This window comes from Taudactylus pleione, unplaced genomic scaffold (assembly GCF_031769625.1).
Source record: "Taudactylus pleione unplaced genomic scaffold, aTauple2 ptg000019l, whole genome shotgun sequence".
NCBI lineage: Eukaryota > Metazoa > Chordata > Amphibia > Anura > Myobatrachidae > Taudactylus > Taudactylus pleione.
In genome coordinates, this window is record NW_028284421.1 from 38,091,000 (window position 1) to 38,117,349 (window position 26,350).

Genomic DNA, 26,350 nt, shown 5'->3' on the forward strand with positions numbered 1-26,350 from the left:
AGGGTAGCTTGAAGGCTGTGTATGTTTATTTTGTTACCCGCTGAGTCAGTGTTGTGCATTCACAGTATAAAGAGAGAATGGCAGTGATGCAAACTACTTTACTTTCTGCTAATGAAGATGTTTGCTATTAGTGCAAAACTTTTTATATGTGTGCATATTATTTTTGCATGTGTTTCTGCAGGGCCCCTGTGAGACTTTAATATGTTTTCCCCCAAGCACACGTTGCTATGGGACGTGTGATTTGGGAGAATCTCTTCTGCCTGTGTTCATTAATGAAACTATCCTACAACAACCGGTGAACTTTACTGAACTTGTTCCTAAGTACGAACAATTTAACAAGGCATTCATATCCCAATCCGTGATGGAGAAGAAACCGTTCTTTCTGTACTATGCTTCACATGTGAGTGACCAAGAATTACTACTGTAGTAAATGCAAGTGCTGTAAAATACATATTTAATATATTCAAACTGTTATTGATGCTGTGGGAATATGTGGTTCAAGAAATCTTACCTTTGCTGTGGTGTGTCTGTTTCAGAGCAGTAATGTTTTTTTCTTCTTCAGGGTCCACAGGGAGACCTTGGGTGTAGGTGGTGGTTAAGGACCGGGCACCACGCAGTTAAAGCTTTCGGCTCCCAAGGTGCATCGGTTCATCCCCCTATACCCTCTCCCCGAGCCAGAGGCACCTCAGTTTTGTCAGTGCCCTGCCGGTCGGGTCACCATTTTGCAGTGGGCTGCTTAGGCAGCCCAGATAACTTTTATTTTATGATTTTATTTATTTTTGTAAGTTTTTCTGCTGAGCGGGTAGCAGCAGACTGTCCACAGGATGTCTGCGCTTACTCTCCGCTACCCCTTCGCCACCGCAATGCCAGCTGGGGATTTCTGTGGGCATCCCGGGGGTAGCCGCCCCCCGGACGGACACAGATTGCATCTCGGACACAAGGGCACATTGGTAGACTTACCACTGGTCTCATGGGACGGATCGGAGGTGCCTAGAGTGAACACAGGCTTTGTCCACAGTGATCCTCTAGACCACCAAGGTACATATGGAGTGGGAATCCAGCGTCCTGGTGGTTAATAATCTGCATGGGGAGGTCAGTTTTCCCCATTAAAGTGGCCCCTCCCTCTCAGCTTAGGGCACCATTCTTCTGTGGTCTCGCTTCCCTGAGCTGCTCTCCTCCTCCGACCACGCCCCCTCAGAGGTCTCCGGCGGCCTTTTTCTCAGACTCAACCACAGCTTTCTCAGGGAAACGCTGGGTCTGGTCACCCTGGAGACAGGTTATGTAGCGCTATAACCTACCAGATGTTGAGTCTCTGACCACAGAATCTGTGTAGTTGATTGTAGTGCTCTTCTGCAGTTATATTGTATTTCTGCATTGTATGTAACTTATGCTAGCGCTGTCTGTCTGTATATTTTTCTATACTGTCAGCATATACCTTTCCCTTTTTCTCCTTACTTGGCCCTAACATACAGGTGTGTTCAGGGGTTTCCTCCTGCCTCACATCTCTTGTATTTGTGACAGTTGGTTACTGAACTGTGCCATATAGGTGCGGTGCGCTCCTGCAGCTTACCCAAGCATAAGACAGGATCAGTATATTGTATTTCTACTTTTATTCGACACACCTAGCGGTTACATTATACTCAGTGCTGTACTACTCTGCAGCTATGTCTAGCAAGGGCAAGAGTAGCAAGCAAGCATCTGCACCCATACTGTTATCATGCAAATGATGTGCTGCAAGCTTAAGTGAGGAGGATTTGATACAAGATGGGTTATGTGTTAGCTGTTATACTCCACCAGCCCAATCCAACCCCCCAGCTCCTGCACAGGAGCCACCCTGGGCTTCCTTTTCTCAGGTGCTGGCTACTATTGCGGATGCCTAGTGGTCCCGGCTGTAATCCCCCCTCTAGGGTGGCCACAACAGGTTCAGACTATACAGGTACCTCGTGTTCCACCTCAATGGGTAGTCATATTTTCTAGCTCAGTACAGAGTTTGGTGGCTATTTCCAACAGCCTTTCAAACTATGTTGCAAGATGAGAAGCCCCTACCCAGTAAAACGTCTAAGCGTCCCATGTTATCCTCACAGTCCACGGTGTCATCTGAGGAGGCAGAAGATGATTATCTCCCTAACACTGACTTCACTCCGGGGGAGGTATAGAGTCAGTCAAAAATTAATATTCCTACTTTGGTGCGAGCTGTTAGATCCATTTTACTAATAGAAGATGACGAACCAGCCGCTAAATCAAAGCACCCACTGTTTAAACAACAGAAAGTGGATTCAGCAGAATTCACTCTATCGGATCAACTAGCTGAACACATGGCAGCAGCCTGTCAGACGCCTGGTAAGAGGTTTCAACCCCAGAAAACGTCTGACCTTCTGTTATACATTTCCTGGGGCTCATTGTTCAAAATTGGAGACTCCCCCTGCGGTAGATTCCCATATTATGCGATTAATTAAGAGCGCTACATTGCCTATCCCTACAGTATCCTCTCTCCATATCCCTATGGATAGAAAGGTTGAATCTTGCCTTAAATCGATGTACTCTCTTTCAGGGGCTGTTGCTCGTCTGACCATGGCTATTGCATGGGTGGCTAGAGCTGGGCTGACACACTTGAAGACTCTTTTTCCCTCAGATGCATCTAGGGATCAGATGTCTTTTCATAGCTCACATACGTCATGCAGCTTCCTATATTGGAGAAGCGACATTAGATGCCAGTCTCCTAACTTCTAGAGTTTCAGCCACGGCGGTGTCTGCCCGCCGTACCATGTGGCTTCACTCATGGAAGGCTGATACGGATTCTAAGAAGGGCTTAGAAGTATTGCCCTACAACTGGGAAATGTTGTTTGGCCCAGACCTTGACAAGATTGTAACCACATTGGCGGCATCAAAAACTGCATTTCTGCCTTCAGCGTCTGCTACTACAAAGCCTCGGTATACATCTTTTAGGTCCTTTCGTCCTCAAGGAAAGCCTAAATGTCAGTCCTTTCCTAGGCAGTCTGCTTCCACTAGGGCCGCCAAGCCCAGGACCAAGCAGGCCTGGACCATAGACTCCCTGCTTCAAAATCTGAGGACAAACCCTCAGCCTGACTGGACGAGCCTCCCCCTGGGGGACCCCAGAGTAGGAGGCCGACTTCTTCAGCTTACCCAGTGCTGGTGTCAAACCACCACGGACTCTTGGGTAAGAGAAGTAGTCTCTCACAGGTCCGCCCTCTCATTTCTAAGACAGCCACCCCACCAATTTTTCTGCACATGCCTTCTTTCAGACCCAAACAAGGCCCTGCAAATCCAGAAAGCTATACAGTCCTTGCTGCAAGCAGAGGTCATTGTGCCAGTCCCACCATCTTAGCAAAGGACTGGTTAGTATTCTACTCTTTCTGGTTCAGAAGCCAAATGGGTCTCATCAGCCCATCCTCAACCTCAAATCCCTTAACAAATTCCGCTAGGTACCCAGGTTTAGGATGGAAACCCTATGTTCGCTCATCCTAGCGATGGAGCCTGGGAACTTTATGGTATCTCTGGATATTCAGGACGCTTGCCTACATGTACCTATAACGCCCTCTCATTAGCAATATCTCCGCTTTGCTATACTACAGCAACACTTCCAATTTGAGGCTCTGCCCTTTAGATATCCACAGCTCCATGGGTATTTACCAAAATTATTGCTATAATAGTGGCCCACCTGCGTGGTCAGGTGCCCGACTGCTACCATATCTGTACGGCCTCCTGCTCTTAGCAGAATCCCCGGAGGTGCTTCAACACCATCTGCAACTAACCATCCCTCTCCTTTAAAAAGCACGGATGGTTAATCAACTGGAAGAAGTCCTCCCTGGATCCTTCACAAAGAATGGTTCATATGGGAGCACTGCTAGATTGTCAGAAAAATTCTCAGATTCTGAAATCAGACAAGATCTCCACACATTCAACTATGAGTGCGCAGATTCCTCCACAGTCGCCGAGTGTCAGTCCACTCTGCAATGCAGGTTCTGGGATCCATGGTATCCACCTTCGACATGGTGCAGTATGCTCCGTTCCACTCCAGGCCTCTGCAAAGGCTAATCCTCTCCAGGTGGAATGGGTTTCCCCATCAGATCAGAGCTCAGACGATGGTGCTCTCTCCAGAGGTTCGTCTGTCCCTATCTTGGTGGCTACAGACATCTCATCTAATCAAGGGTCGCCCCTTTTGGATCCCGGACTGGGTACTGCTAACAACTGACGCCAGTCTCCGGGGCTGGGGCACAGTGACCGGTCAACACTCCTTCCAGGGCCGATGGACATAAGTCGAATCAAACCTGCCGATCAACATATTGGAACTTCGAGGTGTCTGCAGGGCCCTTATACTGGCCCAGCACATACTTAAAGGAAAACCTGTACAGGTACATTCCGACAATGCCACAACAGTGGCTTGCATCAACCATTAAGGAGGCACTCTAAGTCGGGCAGCTTTGATAGAAGTGTCACGTAATCTGACATGGGCCGAGGGTCACCTCCCGGCCATCCCTGCGGTGTTCATTCCGGCAGTTCTCAATTGGGAAGCAGACTTCCTCAGCCGTCATGACGTGCATTCCGGGGAATGGTCTCTTCACCCAGAGGTTTTTCAACTCCTAGTGAACAGATGGGGCCTACCAGAGGTGGACCTCATGGCCTCTCGACACAATCACGAACTGCCGCTGTACGGGTCCAGAACAAGGGATGCCAAGGCAGCCTTCATAGACGATTGTCAGTGAAGTGGACATTTCAGTTTGCATACCTATTCCCTCCAGTCTCCCTTCTTCCTCAAGGTCTTCGTAAGTGCAAACTAGACGGAGGCACTGTCCTGCTGGTGGCTCCAGTTTGGCCCAGACGTCATTGGTACTCAGATCTTCGGAGTCTCTCCATCGACACTCCGTTCCTGCTGCCTCAACATCCGGAGTTGTTGTCTCAGGGTCCTTGCTTTTACCTGGACCTGAGTAGTTTGTCTTTGATGGCTGGCTCTTGAGACATTCCTCCTGAGGTCCAAAGGCTTCTCTAGCTCTGTGATCCAGACTATGCTCAGAACACGTAAGCCAGCATCTGCTCGGATCTACCACAGAGTGTGGCATACATATTTCCAATGGTGCCGTTACGGAAGCTATGACCCCCAAGTGTTTATTATATCCAGAGTCCTGGCCTTCCTTCAAGCTGGATTGGACCTTGGACTCCGCCTTGCCCCGCTGAAAGTGCATGTCTCTGCTCTATCTATTTTGGTTCCAGCGTGGACTTGCTCCACTAACGGATGTCCACACCTTCCTCCAGGGTGTCCTCCGTATACAACCTCCCTTTGTCCCTCCATGGGATTTGTCAGTAGTTCTCCGTCCCCTCCAGGGGCCCTCCATTTGACCCTCCTGGAGTCTGTGGAACTCAAGTGGCTCACAGTGAAGATTTTTTTTTTTTTTTTTTTCTTCTGGCTATGGCGTCTGCCAGAATGGTGTCAGATCTAGGGTCGCTCCCCATTTCTAATATTCCATCAGGACGGGGCTGTGCTTTGGATGCGCCCTGGTTTCCTTCCAAAAGTTGAAACCAAAAGTTAAAACTCCTTTCCACACTAATAAGGAAATTGTAGTCCCGGCCTTTCAATCACCAGACCTATTGGCAGGTGAGTCCTCCTTGGATGTGGTCCGTGCCATCAGGATCTATGTGGACTGTACCAGTTCTATTTGGAAACCAGACTCCTTATTTGTGCTTTATGGATTTCACAAGAAGGGATGTCCAGCCAACAGACACGACTATCTCACAGGCTTTCGCGCAGGCAGGCCTTCCTGTACGACTACTGTTACTACTCGCTCTGTGGGCAGCTCGCCGTCGTGCCTCTGCTGTACAGCTTTATAAGGCGGCCACGTGGTTCTCTGTCCATATAATTCTGAGGTTCTATGCATTTGATACATTTGCCTCTCAGGATGCTTCCTTTGTAACCCCGTATTCTCCTCTCAGCGCAGGAGCGTCCCCACCCTTGAATAACTTCTTTGGGACATCCCCAAGGTCTCTCTATGGACCCTGAAGAATAAAATGAGAGTTATGGTAAAACTTCGCTTTGATAACTTTCTTCGAAGTCCATAGGGTCCACAGGGCACCCACCCTGATGCACCTGGCTTCTTATGGGCTCTGTTTCAGGTCACCGGTGTCCCGACTCCTCCTACGTGAGAGTGTGATTCTTGTGTGTACCAGTCTTCCTTCTCTCTTCTCCTCCTCCGGCCTTTGGCTTGTCACGTACTGCGTACTGAGGTGCCTCTGGCTCGGGGGTGGGGTACAGGGGGATGGACCGATGCATCCTGAGAGCTGAAAGCTTTAACTGCCTGGTGCCCAGGCCACAACCACCACCTATACCCAAGGTCTCCCTGTGGACCCTATGGACTTCAAAGAAAGAGAGTTAACCATAACTCTCATTATTTGGAAGATGTAGGTGGTGAGGTCCAGGACTCCGGCTTGCTTGTGTGTTGCTGATGATGGTGGTGTGGGTTGAGGTTCTTGGAGTTGATGAATTAAACAAAGTGTCCAAAGTGTGCCTATCCCATTTTCTTATGAAGATGTTCTGTGTGCTCCGCTGTTGGGTTGGGTATGAAATCCCGACGGCTGAGTAGCCCCTGGGTGAAATGCCAGAAGCCCGAAGAAGCAGAATCCTGATGGCTAAGGTAAGTGCTCTTTCCCTAACCCTCCCTTAGGGGTGCCTAACCCTAAAGCTCCCTGGATGGTGCCTAACTCGTAAGTCCCTCCCAGGGGTTGCCAACCCTTACCCCCCCCCGACCCCCCCTTCCCCTAGTTTTATCCCTTCCCAAGGAGGTGGCTAACCCTAAGTCCCCCAGGGGTGCCTACACCGACCCCTACCCCCACCTTACCTTAGTTCGGGAAGCCGTCTGTCGGGATTCTGTCATCGGGCTAAAAATAGGCGTCGGAATTTAGACGCCTATCTTTAGTCCTAAATCGGGAATTCCACGCCGGGATTCCGTCAGACGGCATACTGGGTGTCTGTATTCTGACTACATCCCCTCTATCATAGTACCATTTTGGTGCTGTGGGCACTGTTGTTCCAGATGTGGTTGTCTTTCAAATTTTGGCATGAGAAGATTTTGGTGCCCATTTTTATGCCATTTAATTGTGTGTAGAAGTACCCTTTGAATGAAAAATATTTGTGGTCAAGTATGAAATACATATCTGCTTGATGAATTCTACTTGTTTTTCCTGTAGAGTAGACTCTTGGTAGTGATGGTTGTGTCCACATCCCAATTTGATGTCTATGACTGTATAGAGGGAGGTTATATCGCATGTGGTCAGGTAGCTTTTCTGTTTGCAGACAATTGGTTGAAGGAAATATTCTATGTGCTTCAAGTGTTTGCTTTTGTGGGCTTCTATCCCTGAGGTGAAGTCTTCCTAGTTTTTTGGTATCTTGGAAAGATAATAGACCTATAATTCTGTTGTGTGGTGTTCAGGTATTCGAGTTCTTTCTGGTGTAGACCATTGAGGAGTGTGTTCATTTTTGTGTGGAAGTGGACTAGAAACCCTTAAAAGTTAAGCAGTAACGCATAGTTAAAAGTTGTAATTAGAGAAAATCTATAAACGCCACTAAAGAGCATAATATTATAATGGCAATAAACAGCATAAAATGTAATTGAAAATTCACAGGAGAGCTACCTCCTCCATAAAACAAGAGCGATTTACCTTCGTAAAGAGAGGGCATCTGTGTTGCTACAGTACAAAGCGCTTTTGTCACACAAAGCTACAAAAAATTAGAAAGAGCATCAAGGCCTCTAATCATTCATTGTTATACTTAGACCTGCCTAGAAGGATAATAGGCACAACTTCCAAGGAAAACCAGCATTCCTCTAAAATAGAGACACTTCAAGAAACAAGGGTAAGATCTCGCTAACCACTTATTCCCACAGCAACATAAACAAACAGCCTGAAAGTACCACTGAAATACCCTTATCTACTTAAACTTAAGAACCTCAGTCTTTGCAGAATATACCACCGACAGAAGACCACAAACACAGAGAATATCACCACTTATGCAAATTAATCTAAGAATTTTTTTTTTTTCTTTTAGCGGTTTTGAGTAGTCGCATTAGTCTTTTGTACTAAGTGACCAATCACTGTTAATCTAATAACACTGTGGATCAAGACCTATCCCTGTGTAATTAACTGTCCTTGGTGTGATACCAGTAAATAAAGTAAATTGGCACGTGGCTTAATGACTGGTACTGCAGATGAGTCAAAGTAAGTTTTATAGTATTCAAATTGGAAGTAATAATAGATGTAAAAAAAACAATAGAGCAGAATAGTATTGCTCAGAACACTGAGGTACTTTATTCCACAGTTACACAGGGTCTCCACCCAGTGAGCTCAGACTTTTTAAAATAAAATAACTTCAATTTACTTTAGCACCAGCAGCAAGATTGCATTTCAGTAATTCTGCTGTCATCTCCACTTTATATCCACTTTACTGTTGGTAAGGTACATATTATTTTACACATACTGAGAAAATGGGTTATTTGTGTAAGTTTTTCAACTCTCAATTATATTCATCTTCTTCTGAAATTGTGCTTCTGCGTTTTCACCATGTAAATCAAAGTCTGTGCTTATATTGATGCCCTTCTTTTTGTAAGATGTGCTTGTCAGTATGTTTCATATTTCTTTTACTTTATATTCACACAGCTCTATTGAATTGTATTTAAACCAAGGCCCTCATTCAGAGGCGGTCGCAAGAAGCGATCGCTCTCTCTGAATGAGGGTGGCCGCTTGATTTTTTTTTTAAGTGCTGCCTTCTGGTCGCTAGCTAAGCTGTGGGTTACCACCCACAGCTTTAGCGACCGACCAGGGTGATGGTCGCGATTGTCAAGACCATCGCTACCATCGGGGCTTGCGACGAGACCCTAAGGTTGGGTCTCGGCAACCGCAAGCCCCAGGGAGCTTCCTGCTCTGATCGAGCAGGAAGCTCCCCACTGACAACACTGCTGATGTCAGTGCGGCCGCCCACAAAACAAAACACCTCCGTTTGTGTAGCCACCCCCCCGTCCCGCCTACAAAACGGGGCGAGCTGTCGATCAACATTGACAGCCGCCCCTTTTGTAGTGAGCTCCGGAGCGAGAGAGTTTCTCTCTCGCTCCGGGGCTTGCGCAGTGCGGCCGCTGCGCGTGCGCAGGGCCTTAACATCGACGCGGTTGCGAGCGCTCAGCGCTCGCGACTGGGTCTGAATGAGACCCCAAGTGTGCTCAACATTTCTCTTCCCCACAGAATTTATAAGAGTTTCATTAGTTCCTGTATTTGTTCTTTTTTTTTTTTTTTTTTTTTATTTCATAATACTCTTTTATCTCTTCTGTCCCAATAGGGTTCTTGTTTTGTCCTTCTGTGCAAATCCTCTGGTACTGCTCCTTTTTTAATTTCTGCTTTTGTTTTCAAAGCTTCTCTTTCTATGATAAATGTATACAACACCATGGAACAGAGGTTTAACAGATTATCAACCTCCTTCATAGACAAATTGGTATCCGGTTGTCTAATCGCCCTCAATTAGATCGACAATACATACATCGACTCCATCGAGGTCGACAGGTACTATAGGTCGACACACTGTAGATCGACCGCACCTCTATACCGACAAACACAAGATCAACACTGACATTAGATCTACACTACATATGATCGAAACATAGCATACCGACAATATGAAGACCAACAACACACATAATAGACATAATAAAAGATCGAAACTAAATAGGTCGTCAGTTAATAGATCGACATATAAATAGGTTGACAGTTAATAGATTGACATATAAAAGATCGAGTCCTAGATCGAAACTAATTAGGTTGACAGTTAATAGATCGACATATAAATAGGTTGACAGTTAATAGATCGACAAATAAATGATCGACACGTCACAGTTAGACAATACAAAAAGCTATACATCCTAGATGCTGCTCCACTAATAGCGCATCCCCCACCGCTACTTTCAACCGTGGCACTACAGGTCCCAGCCGGCCCTTACATCCTTGCAAGCGCTCCTGGCAATGCAAGCCCCAACATCCACCCTGCAGCCCTTGTCCCTAATTGCTGGGCACCCCCATGCTCTGCAGTGCACCACTTCATCATTCCCCCACCCTGTGCTCCCTGCTATTCCTGGGCGCCTGGACCTGGGGGCATCTTCACTCCGGCAATAACAAGCCATCTAGATTAAGATGCTGCCCGTACCCATGAATAGCCCTGCTAAAGGTATTTGGCGTTTTTAAATGGTCTCAATAGGTGCAATTTAGCGTCTTTGAGCAAGTGGTGAAGAATAGCATTTTGCAACCTTTTTTTGGGGAAAAATAAGTAGTCCCATCAAATTTGGGGTACAAGAAAATTGGTGCAAGCATAGTTCAAAATCGCTAAAATCAAGGTTTAAAGTGAACCAAAAAAACGCACCTTCAGCAAGCACCTGCATTCAAAAATACACCTCCCTCATACTTGCAGACCCCTCAAAGGCTATTTCTCTCATTTTTTTTATTTATTTTATGCATTTTTTTGACTGTTTGCGTCAAGGGGGGTGTACAAAGGGTACAGAGTGGTTTCCCCACCTCTGCACCCCAATTCTGCACTTTTTTTTCCGCCGGGTATTCTTTGGTCGTATTTGAAGCGAAAAGCCATTTTCGGCTGAACTTTTTCGCCAATAACGTAATTTTCGCCGATTTCACTTATCCCCGTATAGCGTCTTTTCGCCGGTGCGATCATGCAATGCAATGTAATAGGCGAAAAAGTTTCACCTATGAATACCCGGCAGAAAAAAGTGCAGAATTGGGGTTTTGGGGTGCAGAGGTACGGAAACAACTCTGCACCCTTTGTACACCCCCCTTGACGCTAACTGTGTCAAAAAACACTAAAAACCCCACAAAGGACGCCCCAAAAAAGCACTTTCAAAAAGAGGCGAAAAATATCAAAGTGGGGGTACAACTTCAAAAACTAGCGAAATAATAGCCTTTGGGGGGCTCTGCAAGTATGGGGGAGGTTTTTTTTATTGCAGGTGCACAGCCACGCTTCCTCCCAGCATACAGAGAGGAGCAACGGAGAGGACCGAGTGACGCAGTTAGCACACCTCCTGTTCCTTTGTTCGGCCTTCTCTCTGTCCCACCACAACCAATTTCCCACCGTTTGGGCTTGTTTTGTTCAGTACGTCCTCGGGTTTTGTTGGGAGTTAGCACGGAATGTGTGAAACAAAACGTTCTTCTCTGAGACTGTGTATTAGCAGCCCTGATGTTTGTTATATTTGTGGCAAATATAGTGTTGCAAAAGAAAGAAAAAATATAACTATTTGTAAAACAAGCGTATCAGGCTTATTTTGAACGTCACATAAACTGGCAAGATAAGATTTGGGTGCTTCACAAAGTTTGTAAAACCTGCGTGGAATCACTGGGCAATTGGTCTAAAGGTGATCGAAAAGGACTTAATTTCGGCATACCTTTGATGTGGTGTGAGCCAAAAGATCACTTGAGTGACTGCAGTTTTTGTGCTGTAAATGTGAAGGGCATGAATCGATTTAAGAAACTCAAATGGGAATACCTTCTTTGTGCAAAGTTGAATGTGATGATGTGGAAATGCCAATTGCACTGGATGAAATTAACAACACAGATGAAAGTGAGTTTGAAGAAAGTTCCTCTACTCCAAACAAATTTTCTTGAAAGAAACTAAACTATTTAATTTGTGACTTGAATTTATCGAAAATAGTAACAGTGCTTTTCTTGAAGTCTGAATGCTAAAAGCTCTGTCTTGAGTCGGATGTTACTATAAGGTCGTATCGAAATAGAGAGCAAGCCATACTGCCGTCCTTTAGCCAAGAAAACAATCTTGTGTATAGCAACAATATTCTGGAACTTCTCCAGATGATGGGCTTACCAGAATATCGAAAAGAAGACTGGCGGCTCTTTTTGGATAGTACTAAAAGTAGCTTAAAATGCGTATTACTGCACAAAGTAATCGACGCAGATGTATTCCCAATCTGTCATTCAAAAAAACTTAAAGAAAAGTATGAAAATATCAAGGTAGTTTTGAAAAAATTGCTTATTCTCAGCATTAGTGGTCTGTTTGTGTCGATTTAAAAATGGTAACCTTTCTTCTTGGGAAGCAAAGTGGATATACTGTACTAAGTATCCTTGTCACGTATGCTTATGGGATAGTCGTGCATAACAAAAGCACTGGCAGCAAACCGTATGGCCTCCAAGAGAAGTTATAACTGTAGAAGAAGCCCTTAATTGACAGGAAAAAAATACTGCCGCCTCTCCATATCAAACTGGGTTTAATGAAACAATTTTAAAAATCATTGGACAATTCAGGTTATTGTTTCACGTAGATTTGTCGAACATTTCCATCTCTTAGTATTGAAAAATTAAAGGCAGGAAGTTTTGCCGGCCCACAGATACGGAAATTGTTGAAGGATCAAAATTTTACCACATCTATGTCTGAAACCGAATCTGAAGCATGGCTGAGTTATGTGTCTGTCATTCAAAATTTGTGAAGCAATCACAACTATCATGAATTAGTCCACAACATGCTAAAATGTTTTGAGAAAGTAGGTGCCAACATGAGTATTAAAGTAAATTTTTTGTACAGCCATTTAGATAACTTACCGTCCAATCTAGGAGATTTCTGCGAAGAACAGGGTGATCTGTTCCTCCAGGATATTCAGGTAATGGAAGAAAATATCAAGGAAGGTGGGATCGTCACTTTATGGCCGATTACTGTTGGAGTCTGCAGATGGCCTGCCTGCAACAAGAATACAGAAGAAAATCCTGCAAAAAACTGTTCTCATATATCGTTCATTATATCTGCTAATGGATAGGCCCTGAACGATTACAGATGTGCACTCCCGCGGCTGATAAATCTCATCTATCATCTCTCCAACATGTTGGGCCATTATCGCATATAGCTGTACGATATTAGCAATATCGTGCAGTTTCTATGCAGTGAACGATGAACGACGAAAGATATTAGCAGCAGCTACAGAGCGCTGCAGAGAAAAAAATCCACTCCCTGAATTATGTCATGCGATATCGTTCATCGTTTGCCAAAATCTGTCATGTACATGACAAATATCGTTCAGCACTGCCACCGGAATTTTCAAGGGATATCTTCTGTCTTTCATCGCTCAGAAAAACATCTGCTAATGGATAGGCCCCTTAACACTTATGTATATAATTATCCTGTGTCTGTTTCTAACATTTTATGAATCAAATTTAATCAGAATAAAAAAAAACTTAACATTGTTTCATTTCATTTTTCATACATATTAAAGTCATATGCATATCTCAAAAACTAGAGCCAATTGAAAAATAAGCATGGCGTAATCATGATCAAGAGCACAAATTAATCCAAATCGACTCTAAAATCCCTGGCAACAGATTGACTGTTCCCCAGTGTTATCCATCTGTATTTTAAATCTGCTGATGATCAGCGGGTTTGACAGACTGATTTGAAGTGGCAACAAAAATAATTGCTAAGCTAGCCTGGTTTAGCATTTATCTATGTTGCTGCTTGTAAATCTATTGGCAAAAGCTATTGATCATCGGTGGCTTTGAAAAGCTGATGGTTAGTAAATCTAGTCCAATGTGTTAGAAATCCCCTATTTATACTTGTTTTTTCCCTAACAACAGCAGTATTTCTTTCACCCCACAGCACACACACTACCCTCAGTTTGCAAGTGCTCAGTATGCAGGACGTTCTTCAAGGGGAAAGTTTGGTGATGCTCTGCTGGAATGTGATGGAACAGTGGGGAAACTGTTGCAGACTGTGTGGGACATGGGGATTCAGAACAACACTCTCTTCATCTTCACCTCTGACAATGGGTTAGTATATGTAACTCATACAAAGTGCTGTTATTTGTTGGTAGACATTGAAAAGTATGCCCCTAAATCCGAGAGACTCTGAGGTATATTTAAGAAGTGGTGGTTTTTGAAAGCTGCCAATTCTTCTCTGATTTGACCTCCCAATAGTAAGATCAAAGCTCAGCATGTTGTGTGTTGTTGTTTTTTTTTTTACTCCTAATTAGTGTAATCAGTTAATTTAACCATTTTGTCCGAACGACCGTTTTTTGTCTTTTTTTTTTTTTTTTTGGAGTTTGGGAACATATTATCAATTGTTATTTGCTCTCATACATTACCAGATTGTTGTTCCAACAAGCCAGATTGGACAGATTTTATAGTGGGTTCCTAGCTTTTAGACTTCATTTTGCCAAAAGTGTTGGTCTGTTTTTTTTTTTTTTTAGGTTTAGCGTTCCCACTAGGCTGTTTTAGCGGGGCGCCACGCCCTGCCCGGTTTCAAAAGAGCAGAATGCACCCTGCCCTTATGGCGGCGCCCCACCAAAACAACATGCCCACGGGCCGCAGTGTCCCGCGCAGGGGGAATTTGCGGTGCAGCGGTCACCGCCTGTGAATAGGTCTGTGCATCTATTCGCAGTAAGGTAAGAGCTTGGGGGCAGCCCAGCATGTTTGTGAGTGCTGGGCACGCCCCAAGAGTGATGAAAAGGGGGTGCGTCTTAAAGACATGCCCCCTTTTCTCATGACCACTCCCCGTTTGGTCACACGGCGAGACTGCCTTTCTACGGTCTGGTGCCCTGCCCCTAGCCAGACCTTGATTTACCACTATATAGGTCTGTCTTTTTTTTTTGTTCTTTTCTTCAAGTTAAGTGCAGATTGTGCGAAATTATTTGATTTTAAAAATGTTTAATTTTGTCTATACCAGGCCAGAGACGATGCGTGAGGAGAGAGGAGGTAGCTCTGGACTCCTGAAATGTGGCAAAAGTACAACTTACGAAGGAGGCGTACGAGAACCTGCTATAATGTACTGGGAAGGGAAGATAAATCCAGGTAAAAGCAATGTACTTGCACATAGATCTAATTAACAAATATTCATGGTATTGCATTCGTATACTAGAGGGTTACAGTCTGTTACCATTATAGACCTTTACCCATGGAGGTCTTTGTTTCATGCATTACTGTGCATCATTTATTTACCACAAATGTTCTGTTTCTAGTATAATATTAGCTCTTGATTTTTATATTTCTATCCATTATACATTACAATTAGTTGCCCCACTTAGTTCAGCATAGGGATTTATAGATCCCTTGCTGGTTTTATTTAACCAGTACATTATATACCGTAGAGATAGAAATAGATACATTTCTACCAACTTTGACAGAGGAACGTAATCCCTAGAATTTTGTTAACAAATCTTCACGTTTCTATCTTTTCTTCCATTGTATACTTTCATTTTCTGTAATGATGTCTAGGAGTGACCTCTGAGCTGGCCAGCACCCTGGACATCCTGCCCACATTAGCAGCTCTAGCAGGAGCCAGTCTTCCCAATGTCACTTTGGATGGACATGATCTTACTAAACTTCTTTTTAATGGTGACCGGGTGAGTAATTCTAATGCATTTATAAAAAGGGAACATAAATGGTAGTCATGAAGTTTTAATGTCTTTATAATTTGACGTAGTAACAGAATTTTACGGCAAATAAGGACCATTTGGCCAATCTAGTCTTTGAGTTACATCTGACAGTTACAGTACATATAGGGACCCACTTATCCATGAGTTTTAGACACAACAAGTTTTAACACATTGCTTATGATAACGATGCTCCAGCCAATCTGCTCCTGTCATCTGTTTGAAAAGTGACAGTTGGGAGCTGATTGGCTTGAGCACCATTATCATATGCAACGAGTTTTAAAACTTGTTGCATATGATAAAACTCGTTGATAAATAGGCCCCAAAATTTTTCGTAATAGAGAGGAACATGGTGTACTATAAGAATGGAGTCGATGTGGGTGTTGATTTTCGTCACAAAGAGCCACTGTGGATAAGTAGATATGCAGCTAAGATATTGGAGCCACTGTCCTCCGGTGGTTGATATATAGAATATGTATGTATATATTATAATAAAGTCCCTGGTATAGGAGTCTGTCTGTGAAACACTTGGTGGATTATGATTAGTTTTCAGTATTCTATACAGCATTGGACGAGGAAGGATTAGGTGTATAAACCATTCATCTGTGACCAGGGAGAGCCAACCAGTGACAAATTTTACTGAAGCAAGTCGCAGAAAAAACTGTTGTGCTGTGTGAGTGACTGACTGCTGCTGCAGGGCCGAGGGATGCACTCTGATTGGCTCTCTGAGACAGGGAGAGACAATCAGAGCTCGCAATGTGCCCTATTGCTTAGCAGCAGCCTAGAGAGGAGAGGGAGTCGGGGACTAAGCAGGGTCATGTCTGAGGCAGACAGAGGGGAAGATGTACTAAGCCTTGGAGAGTGATAAAGTACTAACCAATCAGCTCCTAACTAACTTTACAGGCTGTGTTCGGAAAATTAAAGTTGGGAACTGATTGTTTGGTACTTTATCACTTTTTCCACTTGATCACTCTTCAATGCTTAGTACATCTCCCCGAGAGAGCGAGAGATGGCCTCTAACGAACCCATGAAAATGCCCTGATGCAGACACAGGAGCCAGGGGAGGCATAGCTATTAGGAATTAAAAAAACAACCAACCATTGGAACACCATCAAATGATTTCCATTTGATGGTGGCAAACATTGGAGTGCCACCATTAAATAGTAAAAACAGTACCATCGGAACAAAAAAAATATCTATGGTTAGTAACCATCGTATTCCTATGTCCATCCCTACTCTTAACCTGCAGATGCGCCCACGGCCACCACTCCTCCACCGTGACGTGCTCCCTCTCCAGCGTGATGTTCCCACTCAGCCTCAATGAACAGGAGGCACCTCCCATGGAAGTCAATTCTGTTCTCAGACACTGGCACTAAGGCAAGGAAGCTCAACAGGAAGACCAGGAAATACATTGTACATTGGGACTGATCCAGAGATGTACGCTAACCCGATGGTTAGCGCACATCTCCGATTTTGCTTGTCTGCTCCGGCGCAACACCTGTACTGTGCATGTGCAGTACGGGTCTACGATCCCAGACACAGTCCGGCAGTAGACTATCAGTTATTGACAGTTTGCTGCCGTTTCTGGGCGTGGAGGGAGTAGCAACGGCCTCCTCTCACAAAACGGTGTCATGTTGCAGCCATAGTTGTCCTTCGTTCCTCTGGTACCCCCTAAAAACGGAGCGGAGTTGAAGTAAGTATTGGATCCGGTATTATAGCCTGAATTAAGTGCCAGTTCCTGTGTTTCCTCAATCTCAGATGAGTCCAATTGAGGAGTTGAATTGTTGATAAGTTTGTCTGGTTTCTGGTCTTGTGTGACGTTTCCACTTATACGCTGTCCCTGTAGCAAAATCTATTTTGTCCCTCAGGAATTTGTACTTCTTCCGGTCCACTATGGCCTGTTCATATTTGGCTAGATCATTTTTATTCTCCGAAAAGGAATTTTGGAAGTGTGTATCAGTCTCCCACTCCTCTAGTTGTTTTCCTAAAGTCTCTATGTCCTTACTTATTTCATCCAAGATGAGTAGATTGTGTTTAATAAGTATTGACATTAGATCTTGAGTGCATTTATTGAGGCAAGATTCCCATTAATTTTTCAAATGATGGGAAAACTCTCGGTCTGAGACCCCTCGGGGAGATTTTTTGTTTGATTTAGTTTACCAATGAAGTTATATCCCAAGTGGTCCTTAACTGTTTTTGTAATTGATATTTCAGTTTCTTAAAGCTCTCTTCCCAAGTTGCATTATTGGTTGTTTCTGGGATAGTGGTTGGGAAGATGTTGTTTAAATCTATATTCCCTATCACATGCTCATATACAAGTTAATTTTTGTGGGGAACCAATTAACCTACCAGTATATTTTTGGAGTGTGGGAGGAAACCGGAGTACCCGGAGGAAACCCACGCAAGCACAGGGAGAATATACAAACTCCACACAGTTAGGGTCATGGTGGGAATTGAACTTATGACCTCATTGCTGTGAGGCAGTAACGCTAACCATTACACTGTCTATGCTGCCCTGCCTCTGCCGGTCAATCAGGCACAGGCATAGCAGTGCTGCGTGCAATCATGCAGGACCTGTTCTGCACATTCCCAGAACGGGTCCTGCGCACACGCAGGTATCCGATAATCGGGGATCTGCATTCAGCATTGCACTTACGGGCAATGCTGAGTCAACACCATTATTCTCTCTTGTAAGAGAACAATTTTTTCTTGTGTATTTGACATTCTTATATTGTGTTCATTAGTCAAGTCACATTTTTGCTATCTCTATGCTTGCCTGGGAGTCATTCCACATCAGTTCAACCAGGTGTGTACACCACCCATCTCAGATTTTTCTGAAATTTTTTTAGTTGAGAGGATGTCAAAATAACTATTTCTGACAAATATCTTGACTGTCTGACCATTAGTTTTCGAAAAATAGATTTTTGAATTTATTACACTATTTTACTAACCACTGCATATTTGAAGTATCAAGGGTGTTTATTAAGGAATCACCCCGAAATTTGGGCCCTTCTGGTAATTTTTCCTCCCGATTCCAAAAATGCAAACCATATTGCCTTATCTGTCTTACGTTTCGAGTTACGGCAAAAATGTGAGCTTTTGGAACTGAATGAAAAATGGTAGGTTAAATCAACATTCGATATTCCAAATTGTTTTAAGTTCTTAACAAAGGTAGACATAACTCCCACAAAAAAAGTCAGCATGGTACTCTGTTTAGAGAAAACAAATAATGAAGTTGGCATTCGATTACTGTTGTACCGCATGCATAATTTACACAAGAAACTATGAAAGTTAAAAACTTTAAACATAAATGTAGTTAACAATCACATTATTTTCCCCTTGTTTGGAACATGTTGTAACGGTGTGTCAGCAGACAGTTTATATTGCCTTCCAGTACTTCCTTACAGAGTTAGCACTTCCGTTACACTGAGGATGTGAATAAAAGGAACAAAACACTTTAACGTTTAACTGTCCCTTCAATACTGTCACATGGACTCTTGCCATGAGATGTGGCAAAAAAAATTCCATTGTGCTTGAATGTAGAAGTCATCCTTATGGAAGCATAAGTTCAAAAAGCTTCTGTTTCTGGTCATATGGTTTCCTCACAATGGCGTAGGTATTGATAACGCGATGTGTTCTAGATTTATTTATAAACCTTACTTGTTATAAATGATAGATAAATAATTCACACCAATACAGACTCTAAAATAAATGACAATGCTTTTACTTAGACAGCGTAATTATACATGTATTTTGCCAATGCAGAGTTACAACAAAAGGTTATATTAGCAGCAGTAGGGAATATTTGTAAAATAAATTTGTGACACCCAGTGCAGAAATACTAGTCAGCCAATTTCATACATACGTACGGCAATAGCACCCTGCAGACCCTCGTTGTGTGCTTTCTCCTCCTCACTCCAAGTGTTCCCCCGACTGCTCTCCCTCCCTCTTTCCCTCATGAGCTTTATACTATACTTTTTGGCTATATCTCCAGTTAACCCAAAAGTGGTGAATATTAATTGATTTAATATTCATACATGCTAGACCTTAATTGGTTATCATCTTGTTCTGTTCCCATGTAGCTTCTAATTCCTGCTTCTTGTAGGCCAAGGCTATCTTGATTAGCCCTCTTTATTTATAAAATCTTTATTGCTGAACCATTAAAACAAGATGGCTGCTGCATCACACACAGGATTTGCCTACTTTAAAGGGGATAGAGAAGGCCTTATCCGCTCTAGGCTGAAGCCATTCGACAAATAGGGTCTTCTGCAACTCACACAACTAATTTATATATTTTCAATTATTTCTATACATTCTTAATTGTAATAGTGAAATACACAAGCATGCATATATTCGTGAATCGCTGAAGAAACGTGCATCCACATAATTCTGTGTTATCAGTATTTAGCCTGGGACTTTGCTGTGTACAGACAGGCTGTTGCATCATTAACAGCACTATAAATAACTTCATGGAATTTTTCCACAGTACTAGTGATTGTAACCAATTTAAGTGTGGACCCACTGCAGTATTTAAATGACTACCAAATGTGCACCTTGGAGGAGCAGCTGCCACGCTTAACTATATTTCTGTCTGTCTCTCTTTCTCTGGAAAGTTTTAGTTTTGTTTTGAAAGGGAATCCCGTTCCCATCAGTTTCTGCCTCAGTTTTGTTCACTTTTTTTGTATGTTTATTAACAGCATGGTTACTTGTGTATATTATGTATGCGATGCAACAGTAATCGAACGTCAACTTCATTTTAGTTTTTTCTCCACTATGAAACAGAGTACCATGCTGATTTTTTTTGTGGTAGTTATGTATACCTTTGTTAGGCACCTAAAAAAAAATGGGATATCTAATGTTGATTTAACCTAGCGTTTTTAATTCTGTTCCAAAAGCCCGCATTTTTGCCGTAACTCGAAACGTAAGGCAGATAAAGTAATTTGGATTCGGGAGGAAAAGCTACCTGAAGGGTCCAAATTTTGAGGTGATTCCTTAATAAACATCCATGATACTTCAAATAAACTGGAATAAATAAGCCACGATTAGTAAATAGTGCAATACATTGAAAAATCAGTATTTCAGAAACTAATGGTCCTACAGTCGAGATATTTGGCAGAAATGTTCTTTTGACATTCTCTCAACTAGAATTTTTTTATAAAAATCTGAGATGGGTGGTGGACATTTTTTATTTTTTTATTTTTTTTTGGTGGGGGGGTGATCTGTTGTGGAATGACCCCCTGACATATGTATAAACAAACTACTATCTAAGCCTACCCACTGCACATATCGCATACATTTATTTTTTGCGTATATGCATCTATTCTCCCAATTCCTGTGTTTCTATGTGTTCATATATGTAGTAGCTGGTCAATTTAACATCACAGGCTAGTAAGAAGTTGGGTTTCCATAGGAACTGCTATTTCTTGATGCTTCCATGCTGCACATAGATGATGCTGTCTGGGCTGAACTTACTCTGTTATTCACCACTTGTCATCAGATGTCAGCTGTTAAGTAAACTATACCTGCAATAATAAATGTGAGATGTGATAGTGCGGCAAGCCCAAAACTATGCTAAAGTACCCCATATTGTGACATAACCCTTAGAATTCATAAATGAACAATGATGCACACTGATGTTAGAGGGAGGACATCCGAAAGACTGTAAGGGGCAAATCATTTCTAAGCAAATTGGGTGATGTGCCATGGGATCGCTTGTAACTGTAGGATATCGCAAAAGCAACCTCGCTTCGCTGAAAATGGGTGTTAATGCCTCCCAACTGTCCCGCTTCCAGCGGGACAGTCCCGTTTTTCTGGGGCTGTCCCTCCCGCGGGCCACAGTGTCCCGCGGTGGGGGGGAAGTTGGGAGAGCACAAACCGCTGCTTTGCTATGCAGAGCAGCGGGTGTGCAGTAGGAGAACAGATGCCGTGTGCATGTGCACGGCATCTGTTCTCTTGTGTAGGGAGAGCCTGGGTGCTGCCCAGCATCTCGGAGACTGCTGGGCACGCCCCCAAAGCGACTAAAACGGGGGAAGCCACGAGGCTCCGTCCCGTTTTCTGTAAGCTACGCCCCTTTTTCTTAAGCCACATCCCCTTTTCGGCCACGCGCGCGACGTCCCTCCTGTGGAGGATGAAAAGTTGGGCGGTATGGGTGTTGTTGCTCTGCGGTAAATCTGAGTGATGTGAGCAGCTACACATCATGACCACACATTGCTCGGAGTTAGATTGACCCCTATAAATGCCGCGCTATAGACTTCATGCTGGTCTGCATATAATAGAATACAGGGGACAAAGAACAAAGGTGCACATTGAGTACTAAGAACAATGATCGTCAAAATAAACCTGAAATTATACAATTAAAATGGCGTATAAGTGAGGTTGGCCAAACTTGTACTAAGAACCTGACTTATACTCCATTTTAATTGTAGAGTTTATCAGGATTATTCTGACTATCATTGTTCTTAGTACTTAGTGTGCACCTGTGGTGTTTGTCCCCCGCATTGTACTACAAGTCTCAGCATCGTAGCACCTCATATGTTTAAAATTAGGTTGTGTAGTCCAAGCCCCCTCCCCCTTTCTACATGTAATATATCCAACCACTGGATATGCAAAATAATTTAAAGCAAAGTATGGGAATCTTCTTATCTGACAAAAGCATAAAATAGTAAGACTTTTTTTGGTAAGCGACTATAGATTTTTCATAGTGGAATAATATAGTTTTGAAGATAGATATATTATCTTTGATGTTTAAAAAAAAAAGACATATGCTACTAATAAAGACCAGGGGCTATATATAATAATAGATTGCCGCTTCTCTGTGGGTTTGAAGTGAAAATGTAAAATGGCACTAACAAAAAGTGTAAAGCCCAGTGTTCTTTACATTTTCACCTCCAAAACAGTTGCAAATACCTTTGTAAAGATAGCCCCAGAGACATATATTAATTTTAGATATTTATTCATGGCTATTTATATAGCACAAGCATATTCTATTGCTCTTTACAGTTGGTATCAAAACATTGATGAGATGAGACTGGGTAATAACAGACAAAGAGGTTAGAGGGCCCTGTTCACAAGCTTACAATCTATATTGCTCACGAGTACACAAATGCACTATACTGGCTATACTCAATTATGGCAACTAAAGTCACTCATACTTGCCGACAATCAGCTCCCTCCTTCCGGGAGGGAGTTGATTGTCGGCTAACAGTGGGGGGCGTGTCCGGGCATCTGTATGTGATTTTTATTAGTTGATTTCTGTGCTTGCTATCTAGAGAAACATCAGCAAGGTCAGGGACTGAGCCAGCATTCTTCCTTCAGTAATTTAGTCAGTGCCTTTATTTTATTTATTTATTTGTTTATTCATTCATTCAGTTTTTAATTTACTACATTCTTCTAGCTCTTTAACAAACTTGTAAAAAAACAGAACTAAACTTGAGGCTACATGAAAGCTAATAGCCGCATATGTCCAAATTGTAGTGTCCTTATTATTGAACATGATACTTCTGTGTAGAAATGAATATAGTGATGCGCAGAATCCGGCTCTCCCCACTTGTAATAAGTGTATTTGCTTCGGTGCCCTCTTTAGGAGGTAACACTGCCCGCAATAATCCAACGTAGAAATGATACGGCACTCCGAGACTGAAGATAAATAAAAAACAGGATCTATAGCTGTTTACAGCTCCGTTTTCTCTTTCATAGTGTAAGCCAAGGCTATGCTTGCCTTATTGTGGTATACATGTCGCACATGTGTATTTATTTTCTACTGAAACCTGACTATATAACATGTATTCTTTAGAGTCCAAGGAACAGCGTTTACTACTATCCATCATCTATTGATCAGAACCGAGGCATCCACGCCCTGAGACTGGGAAAATACAAGGCCCATTTCTATACTCAAGGTGAATATTGATTTCTGTGCAACATGGGAATCTATCCATTTTTTTTTTTTTTTTTTTTTTTTAACATCAATAATATTTATTCCATTTCCAAACAAATATGGGGTACAGAAAAAGAAGTAAGGGGAGAAAAAAGAGGGTTCATATGGGAGTCCAAAATAACATATTAAATGAGAAATCCAGACAGAATTAGTAGATCACAATACTGAATATAACATTTCTTACAGAAAAAAACATAAAAAGTACAATAGATCAGAGGTTGACTGTCTCATTCAGCCCAAACTGAAGTGGATTAGATAATGAAGGCTTATTAAGGAGTTGCGCACATTCACCTTCCATAACAAACTCATGCCATGGCCACCATTTTGCAAGTGGAGAGGAAGCCTGAAATGAATAAGGTACTGAGGCGGTCTCCATTTCAAAATGGAACTGAATTTTTTTAAATACCTTAAGTAGGGGAGGGGGATGGGATTGTTTCCAGTTTTGAGCAAGTGCTGCCCGTGCTGCTATACATATCACCCAACACATATCTTGGAGAAAATTGAACCGATGAAGGGTATAAATGAAGAAGCGCCAGATCAGGAGAGGGAGACAACACAAGACCTAACACTTTATTAAATCAAAGAAAAAACCTCCTCCCAAAAATGTGTAATTGCAGGACATGTCCAAAAAACATGGAAGATATGGCCCACCTCCCCGCAATTCCACCAACAAAACTTAATTGTGTTAGCCAAATGGTGTGTAAATGATCAGGAGTAAGATACAATCTATACAATAATTTAATATGCATTTCTGAAAGGTTCAGGCATTTGGACATAAGAGGTAGTATAAACCAATTTCCACTGAGTGTCCGAGATAGATTGGCCCAGGTCTAATTCCCACCAAACCTGAGAGTGGGGACTTCACCTATTGCTGCCAATGAAGTCGGAGATTATACCAGTAGGAAATGTCTCCTCGACCTTTACTAGATGTTAAACGAGGTATTCGGTTTCCCGATGGTATACCTACTGATCCTGAAAGTTTAATAATACTCTTAAACCAACGACAAATCTGATAATATTGGTATTAAACCGGGAGGGAGTAGCGGGTTTGCACACTGAAAAAGGGGTAGCATGAGGCCCCCTTCCAAAAGATCACCAAAGATTGTAATCCCACTAAAGATTCATACAGCTACCCAGAAATTGGGGAGTAACTTAGAGAGGGCCAAAAAATAAAGATGAGCATTAAGGGGTACTTCCAGGTGAAGTCGAGAGAGCAAGCTATACCAGATGCGTAATGAGGCTTTTGTGGATGTAAGGATCAAAGATCACGCAGGTTGGAGGAATTTATGTGTCCATAATAAATCAGCTAATGGGTAAGTTGGTTGCACAACATGCTTTTTCTAAATGGACCCAGCTTTTAACTGTAGGGAGACAAACCCAATCGTGAAGTTGTGCCAGAAGGCAGGCATCATGATAGCCAATTATATCGGGGAGTGCCAGACCGCTTTGCTGTTTAATTAGAATCATTCTAGAATACGCTATTTTTAGGATGACGATTCTTCCACACATATGAAGATAAATTTGGTCGACTCTTACAGTATTTAGAAAGGGTTTGGGAAATAAAAATAGGATTGTAGCCATTTCTGATTTTTGTGTTACTTTAGCTATAACTTCTGCCTTTTTTTTTTTTTTTAAATGCCATATAATGGTGACATATTGTAAATGGTATAGGAATTGTAATCAAGTTACCATTTCTAGTTTATGATTGTTAGTGAGATATTGTGCACATGGTACTGAGCTATGCAAGTGTGATAAATCTTCTGACATAAAGGTACTTCTTTCTTGTTTCACTTTTTATAGTATGTAGAAATAAATAGAATTGATCGTAGTAAGTGATGCCAACATAAACCATGCTTTTTTTTTTTCTAATAATACACTATTGTTTTGTTATTATGCCTCTCTTTAGTATGATCTTAATAAATTTATATATTGCTGGTTTTCTATTTACCTTGGTAGGTAAGTTTGTATTTGACTTTTTACAGCTTAAACTTCCTAAGCATTGTGGATACTAGATCCCCTACCTGTACATGAACAGATACATAATAATAATATCAGAAGAAGCTTATTACATACATAAATCGTACAATTTAAGGTGGAGGACAAAGAAAGAAATAAAAAGGTGATCTTTACCCACCTAAAATCTGGTCAGGGCATTTACCTCAGAAATCATGTTGATCATTTGACCTTTTATTATGCACTCGGTCACACACCAGGCCAAGTTTCTGACCTCCATCTAAAGGTGATACATTGGCTCAGGCAATATAAATAACATACAAAGTTCTGATATTTAGTCTATGGATATATTTATGGGACTTTTTTCTTTTTCAATATTAAGTTTTATTTAAGATATAAGGGGGAAAAAAAAGGAATGAAACAAAATAAAGAAGGGGAAGGGTATTAGAGTAAGGGGGTGTACACACAAAAAAATATCAGGTAAATCAGCTACATACATTACAGAGTAAAACTACAAATTTGGTATTCACCAGGTTTAACAAACACATGTGTATATATGAACCACCCTGATGGAAATAAACAAGTTAACATACCTATAAAGTAATAGCAGTATAAACATCAGGAGATAAACAAGATATATTCTAGTAAGGGCAAAAAGACAGAACAAAGTTCATTTTACGGAGGAAAAACAAAGAAAAGGACCTTCATAAGCTTTAGGACGTCCAATACTCCAACCAAACCAGCGGATATAGGGTTTGGAAGCTGAGGATGAATATGAAACTCCAGCCACTTTAAACTCATAATGGGATTGTGCATTCAGTTCAACAGCATTTATGGTGGGTACATATGGCGTACATACACCAGTGGCGGGCTAGTAAAAGTTTGGTGGAAATATGTCCCATTACATAACTATCATCAGGGTTAATATATCCACGAGATACATGAAACTTAGCCATAACCGGGCACGGGTTAATGGGAGTATGGATAACTGTCGAGATAAGATCAAATACCGACTTCCATTGAGGACAAGGCAGGACCAGAAGACATG

At 42.4% G+C, this 26,350-nt stretch overlaps 1 protein-coding gene across 2 annotated transcripts in view; it reads left to right on the forward strand.

Moving 5' to 3' along the window:
* The window catches only part of ARSA (arylsulfatase A), a 47,655-nt gene that overhangs the window by 5,978 nt on the left and 15,327 nt on the right, over positions 1–26,350 (forward strand). For both annotated transcript variants that reach the window (XM_088447151.1, XM_088447142.1), the window contains exons 4-8: positions 182–400; positions 13,646–13,815; positions 14,711–14,835; positions 15,259–15,386; positions 23,209–23,311. In XM_088447151.1, the coding sequence (XP_088303277.1) occupies positions 182–400; positions 13,646–13,815; positions 14,711–14,835; positions 15,259–15,386; positions 23,209–23,311 (745 nt within the window). The remainder of the gene's footprint in view (positions 1–181; positions 401–13,645; positions 13,816–14,710; positions 14,836–15,258; positions 15,387–23,208; positions 23,312–26,350) is intronic.